The sequence below is a fragment of the Chenopodium album genome, chromosome 13 (genome assembly GCF_948465745.1).
Source record: "Chenopodium album chromosome 13, dcCheAlbu1.1, whole genome shotgun sequence".
Classification (NCBI taxonomy): Eukaryota; Viridiplantae; Streptophyta; class Magnoliopsida; order Caryophyllales; family Amaranthaceae; genus Chenopodium; species Chenopodium album.
Window position 1 is genome coordinate 10,845,619 of NC_137846.1, and position 7,847 is coordinate 10,853,465.

General features: G+C 34.5%; 1 protein-coding gene across 1 annotated transcript; it reads left to right on the plus strand.

Annotated features, from left to right (window-relative positions):
• The first annotated feature begins 4,610 nt into the window (after positions 1 to 4,610).
• Positions 4,611 to 6,110, plus strand: LOC145575203 (uncharacterized). Its single transcript, XM_081633103.1, has one exon. The coding sequence runs from the start codon at positions 4,611 to 4,613 to the stop codon at positions 6,108 to 6,110; it is 1,500 nt and encodes a 499-aa protein (XP_081489229.1).
• The last annotated feature ends 1,737 nt before the right edge of the window (positions 6,111 to 7,847 follow it).

Consider the following 7,847-nt stretch of genomic DNA (forward strand, 5'->3'; position numbering starts at 1 on the left):
TAAGATGTATGTATGTCCATTAAAAGTGATCATAAACAGCATGTCTCGGTAGCCCAATCCAACTCATGTAAAAAAAAAAAAAAGTTTGAATATCGTTGATATCCCAACTCAACTCGAAAAGCTCACTATGGTCCAAAAAGCACGGTCAAATTTTATTGGTTTGTGCATGAGTTTTTATTTTATGGTATAAGAATATTGGCATGTGATTTTGATATATATTTTTTTTAAAATGATGTATTTTTTTTTTTTTCTTTTGATTATTGAAATGATACACTATGTATATTCTAGTTAAGATTGTACAAAAGAACTACACATAAGATTGATTAAAAATGATTACAATTGCATTGAAAGTTAGCTAGGAAAACGTTGGGAATTAGCCCCTTGTGTGCACAAAAAAAAAACGTTATCTAAGAAAACGATTGGGGAGAAAAAAAAAAAAAGAATACCAATATACTATTAACCAAATTTATTGAAATTTGGAAAAAAAATAAAAAATTAATAAATTCAAATCTTGAATCATGGGTAACAATAGAAAATAATTAGATTCTAGTCAAATATTAAAAAATTTCCTAAACATAGCTAAAATAAAGAAAAAGAAAAAGGAAAAAAGGCATTGGAGGGAAAATTTTATATAGGATTTGACACATGTGTGTCTATTTTAGTATTATTTTATTATTATTGATATTAACGAAAATAATTTTAATAATTATATTATGAAACTTTATATTAATACCTATTAAACAAGTACAATATATTTTATATATGTTTTAAAAAAATATATTTTTTGATAAAATATGTTTTTATTATGTTAATAGATAATTATGGTCAAAGCTAATACATACATTATAGTAAAAAAAAAAAAAAAAAAAAAAAGTCCAATGTATAGAGATGGATTTACTTGTAATAAAAAGACTAATGTACAATAATCATCAATCAATCAATAACATAATACTAAAACAGACACAAAAAAATGACACGTGTCACTTCTTGGTGCTGTTTTTTTCCCTCCAAAACTCTTTTTATTTTTTTATTTTTTTTATTTCACTTCCTAAAAAATAAATAGTTATTTCTTTATATAATTGTGATTCACTTCCTAAAAAAAATTCAAATATTTATCATATTTTTATTATATAAAAATATTTTTCTACATCTTTTACTTTGTTTTTTGGTGTTTTACCTTTGGTATAATTTGGATTCGAGGCTCAATTCCAAGTATAAATTAAGATTCAAATCTTTTCAATTTCATTTTAAAAATATGAGGACTACTTTTTGGTAGATTTTGAATTAATATTACAATTCATTATAATATTTTGTTAAACCCGTGCTTGAAACGGGACTTAATCTAGTCAATACAAATAACTAAGAATGGGGATAACTCGGTTGGTTAAAGCTTCCCTCTGATTTTAGAGAATTTGGAATTGATTATTACCCGCTATTGTGGAGTAATCATATAGAGTGATACTTTTTTTTTTCCTAATCATTTTTTATATATTTTTTTTAACAAATAATAATAATAATAATAATAAATACATTTTTTTTATACCCTCCCAAAACTTGGATTAAAAAAAAAAGTGATACATGCTCTTCTTATTCTTCTTCATTTTTTCTTTGCCAAAACAATGAAGCATAATCTTCATTAAGATTAAGATTTTTAAAAATATATTAATCGATTAAAAAAAAACCCGATTTTGAGTCTAACTACCTTAAATAATTTTTTTACCACAGTTAAAAACAAATTCATTTTGACGTTTTTAACAAATTCTATTAGGCCATGTTCACTTCACCTTAAAAAATAATATTAACAAATTTATTATGACGTTTTTAACAAATTCTATTAGTGTAGGGAATAGTTCAAGCATCCCACACTTGAGCCCCACTGTGATCATACACTTAAGCATGGTGGCGTTCAAAGGGAAAGAAGCTAGAGCAAAAGAGTTGCCAACAAGTTTTAGAAACTTGTAAAACGTTCACAGGGTGAAGGTTACACCCCTTCACAATCCATGAGATCGCTAACTCCATAGTGGTCCTGAACCATGACTGGATATTCGGGGATGAAGGTACAAATCCAACCTAAACCTGCCCTAAAAATAGGCCTCTACTTTATTCTTCTCATATTCATGTGCGCTTTCTGACTAACATACAATCAATATATTAATCCTAAATTTGTTTAATCTATGTTGGTTGATTATTAATGCACAAATAAATCTATTATTGGCGATCACTTGAATTAAAATCATATTAGCCTAAATAAAATTATTAAATATCTTATTAAGCGTGATTTCAAGTACAAATTCCCTTTAATCTTGCAACAGAGGGCGTGATCAGCAATAACAATAATATCAAGCAACATAATATTATATTGACACAACAAATCATCATTATAATCACAATCTCATCAAAGCATAATAATAGCAAGATCCTAAGCATGATACTAACATGATTAATAACAAATTCTAGCATGTCACTAAACAATAAATATTAAATCTTTAGCCCTAACATGATACTAACACGATAGAAGAAATAGGAAGCAACCTAATCATGATACTAGAAAGCAATAAATAACATCCTAACATGATACTAGGAATTAAAATATTATAAACATGCTTTCTAAAGAAATAGAGCAATAAAACAACTTACTTTGTTGCCTCGTACCTCTTTCTTCAAAACAATACACAAACTTCAATGAAAATATTAAATCAAATGATTAATTTACATAATTGAAATAGGGATTTGGGACCAAACCCTCAGAAATTATCAACCTTTCACGTCTAGGGCAAAGGCAACTATGAGCTTGGTTAGGTGCGTCTTTGACTCGTGAATACGGTATTGTATTTGAAAAGGGAAAGCTAAGAAAGAGAGAGAAAGAACAAGCTTCTAGCTTTGAAAGAGAAGAGAATAGAAAGATGATTGTTAGTGATTAAAACAGAGGAAATTGACCCTATTTATAGAGAAAAACGACCGTATACAATTAGAAAAGAGTTAGAATTCGAATTGAAATGAAATTCCTTTTGATGCGGCAAGATAAAAAGCATCGCGGCGCGATAGAATTATCGTGTCGCGATACAAAAAGTTTTTTGCGGATTTTGTTTTTATCATAACTTTTGATCCAGTTTTCCAAATAAGGCATATAATATGTAGTTGGAAAGATATTGAAGTCTACTTTCCAACCCAATTAGAATCAGATTAAAATCTTTTGTAGAATAAAAGATATGGCCGAAATAGTGGAAGGGTGTCAGTTTTGGATAGAGTTTCGTATTTCTTTCATATCTTTTTCGTTATAGCTCGGAATTAATATTATAATATATCATTGGAAGGATAATTTCAAGATCTATCCAATCATATAAAATTTGGATAAAAATTATAAGGCACGAAAATAATATCTTAACATATTCCATTTCGCACAGAACAAGGACTCTCAAAAGGAGGAGTTTTATTCAATTTCAAATTCTTTAATCTTATCTTTTCAAAAAAGGATAATTAAGATCTTTTAGAAACTTATAGAAGCTTCTAATTAATCCTAATTGGTTTAGAAATATAATAAGTAAGATTAATGGACCCTCCACATGAACATTGGGTCGCCCATAAAACTCGTTTAGACTCAGTTTAGTATTTTGACTATAACTTCCTGATTATAACTTGGAATTGGGCTTATATATAATATATCGTCGGAAAGGTCTTTTCAAGCTCCATCCAACTACACAATTATCGGACCCTAATTATGGACTATACTAAAATGGATTGGACGTTTTTCATAAATAGGGTACGAAAAGAAAGATTTTCGAAAACTAAAAGAAGTATTTTTATTATAAACAGAGGAATTCACGAGAATCTTTCACATTTCACCTCGTTCGATAATCAATGACGTGAAAGGTATTCATCACTGTGTTTGGTTTTTGGGGAGACACAATCAAGTGTCTACAATTAGGCCATGTTCACTTCACCTTAAAAAATAATACTCCCTCCGTTTCAAGTTACTCGCAACAAACTTGGGGATTGCGGACTCCTAGGCAAAAGATTGGAGGATGATTAATTAAAGGGAGGGGTATGTAATTAAAGAGAGAGAAAGTGGAGGGAAAGTAAGTGGTCCCAAAAAAAGTAGTGGGAACATGTGAGGGAAATTTTGGGTGGGATTTTATTCCCTCCCTTTTTTTTTTTGGCTGATAATGTTGGAGGCAAAATTTTTTCCTCCAACATTTTCACCAAAATTTAAACAACACATTCGAAATTCATAAATTTCAAATTGTCCCTATTTTTCAAACAAAAGCCCCATATAAAAGGCACATTTCAGATTCATTCCCCCCTATTCATTCATTAGAACAGTTTGGGAATAGGGGGGGGGGGGAGGGAAAACGTTGTTGAGTCATTAGAGATTACATCCACCAAGATCAAAGTTTTCAAAATTACAAAAACCATCATCAACATTAATTAATCCTAATTCCTAAGCTGAGTTAGTTGCAGCAGCTGTTCTTTGTACAGAAATTAGGCTCCACTGAAAGCTTCCAAAAAAAACCAGGCACCTCCACTTCATCGCCTACCACCAGATCTGCAAAAAAAATAGGGGACTCGTGGAAGAAATCTTTGATGATTTTTATGACATCAATCAAATACTGATGGAGCAATTCACAGATGAGTCAAGTGATACCAACAGCACACAGTCAGGGTCAGAAGGAAATCAGGCAAATCAGCAACAAAATAATGAAGGCAGTGATGCTGGGGACTCTGACTCAGAATCAGAAGAAGACAATCATCAACAACAACATGGAAGGGAACGCAGAGAGCTCAACATTGAGGAAAAAAGACAGATTGTAGATGATATTCTGCTTCACATGGAAGGGGACTCACTTCCAAGAGGTTTAATAACCTCATTAGCAATCAAGCACCATGTTCATAAATCTACTACAAGCAGATGGTTCAAGGAAATCAAAAAACAGATGCAGCTGGGGCATGTGGTTGATGTGAGGAGCAAGAAATTAGGCAAAACAGGCCCTAAACCAAAGGAATACTCAGATGAGTGGCTAATGTCTGTCCCACTATACAAGAGAACAACTAACAGAAGTTTTGCAGCTGCATTGAAGGTGGCACATGTTGTCATTCATAGATTGAAAAAAAAAGGCAGACTAAGGGCAGTTTCAGCAACAAACCACCCAGCCCTTAGTGATAATCACAAAGTGGCAAGGTTGAAATGGGTGATAAATCATGTCAACCCTATTCCAAGTGAAGGGAACCCAAGTTTCATGGATTTTCAGCATCATATTCACATTGATGAGAAGTGGTTCTATTTGAACCCAGAGACAAGGACTTTCTACCTCACACCAAATGAGGAAACACCATACAGAGCACAACAATCAAAGAGGTTCAAACTAAAGGCCATGTTTATGGGAATGATAGGGAAGCCACTATATGATGAGGAAGGGACAATGCTTCACTCTGGGAAATATGGGTTATTTCCTTTTGTGAAGTATGAAATGGCTAAGAAAAAAAGCAAAAACAGAGATGCTGGAACCATGGAAACCAAGGCCATACAAAGTGTAAACAGAGAAGCTATTAGGGACATGATACTACAACACATCATTCCAACAATTCATGATCAATGGCCACCACAACTGTCAAAGAACATAATCATTCAATGGGATAATGCAAGGCCACATCAGATTCCTAGGGATGAAGAATTTCTGGCAGCAACTCAAGCTAATGGATTTAACATCCAATTTGTATTTCAACCTGCCCAATCCCCTGACCTTAATGTGCTGGACCTAGGGCTGTTCAGGGTGATACAGTCAATACAATATCAATCATTCCCACAAAATTTGGATGAACTTTTGGAAAAAGTGGCTGAGGCTTTTCAGGTTTTTGATCCAACACTAAACAGGTATTCATGGATCACTCTACAGTCATGCATGGTCAAAATCTTGGAAAAGAGGGGGGGAAACAACTTCAACCCCCTACACATGGCAAAAGCAAGGCAAGACAGGGAAGGCACACTAGAAGACATACTACAAGTTGACAGGGACCTCATCAGAGAAACTGTTAACTATTTGAATACTCTTTTTGTTGATACAACAGGGCATCATATGGAAGGGACTCAAGACATGGAAGTGGATGCAGATTAACAAGAATCATGGAGTCATACATAGTAATTTTTTGAAAAGGAGAAGCAGATCATACATGCATGGTTCAACAACTACACAAGATGACTGACTGCCACACATAACCAGTTAACCTTTTAAGTTTTTGTTTTTTGGATATGCTTTTAAATGTATTGGTTATGTGTATTTTGGTACGTAGAATAGAGTAAAGTAGGAAGGCAGTCACTGATGTGTATTGAACATGTGTTAGGACTTTTGTAAAGTGTCCATATAATGAATTTGAATCACAAAAATTACACAAACACTATTGTCCATCAGATGGGATTGTTATAAACAGGGCTAACACACTCACAAGGGTACCTCTACAACAACCTTCAATTGAGGTAGTTGGAGCCTCCCCTAAGTAGTGGTTGCTATCAGATGAGTCCCTTCATCATATGGACACAACTCAGTTCATTGATGCATGATTTAATAGGGACTCAAAGCACCAAAAGCATACAGGGACATGTAAGGCAACAGGGACTCAATTGGTATCAATCAACAACCATCAGGGACATCATGCACCAACATATAACAACCACAAGGCACTAGGGACTCATCCAACACAAACATGCACCAACAACTCAGTCTACTCCATCACAAGAACACAAACAGATAACAACAACATATACCATAGCATAATCAACCCAAACAGTCAGCAGTCATAGATACAAGAGCATAATCAACACAAACCCTAATTACTCATGCTTTAACAGAACCATCAAATCATCAAAATATCACAAACCCTAACTACTCTGACTCATACAATTACCCACACAACACAAACATGATATCAACATACTCAGAGCATTATAAGCAAACAGAAAGAGAGAAGAATTGTTACGCTGCGAGATCAGTTACTGGGAGGGAAGTCATGAGGGTATTTCTCCCTCAACCAAGCCATGTAATCAGGGTCCCAGTTGCTGCAGTCCTCCGTAAGCACAGAACGGACCCTTTTCTTCTGTCCAGAAGACCCACCAGCAGCAGATCTCTTCAGGGACTCAGGAAGAACTTCAGTGACGGGTTCAGGGGACTCAGGCACCACAGCCACAGCAACGGAGGCCTCGCCTTCAACCCCTTCCTTCGCAGCCTCAAAACCACCAGCCCCTAGATCTGGACCAGTTCCAGCCTCACCGACGGTGGGGGTGGGTGGTTCTTCGACAACAGCATCATCCTCTTCGTCGCTTGAGATGTATGGCTGAAGTTTAGCCCCAATTTTCCCAAGACGGTACCTAGCATAGGCCATGGTGCAGCGGCGCACTGGTTTCAGAACCCTAGTGCCGCGCTGACATTTGTATAGCGTCGACTGAGGAACATCGTCTTCCTTGTTGCGACGAGGGGACACCTTGTCATTTGGGTTGGAACTCATTTGGGAATTTGGTTAGGGTTTCACAGAGAAATTCAGAGAGAGTCGAAAGATTTTTGAGGAGAGAGAAGAGAGAATACGAAAGTAGATCTAGGGTTTGTGAGGGAGTTCTGGAGAATTCTCCAGATTTTGTTCAAACAGGGCAGCATAATCAAGAAGAATTCAATGCAAGATAATGAATGAGGTAGTTGGGAGATGGATGAATTCAGAAGAAATAAGAAAGGGGGGATTAATTTTTGGTGGGAATGGTTAGATTAATTGTTAGCATTAATTAGTAAGTAATTCTGGTTATAAAATAAGTAAACACATTAACAAAAATAAGTAAGGGCAATATGGACATTTCTCACTTAAAAAGT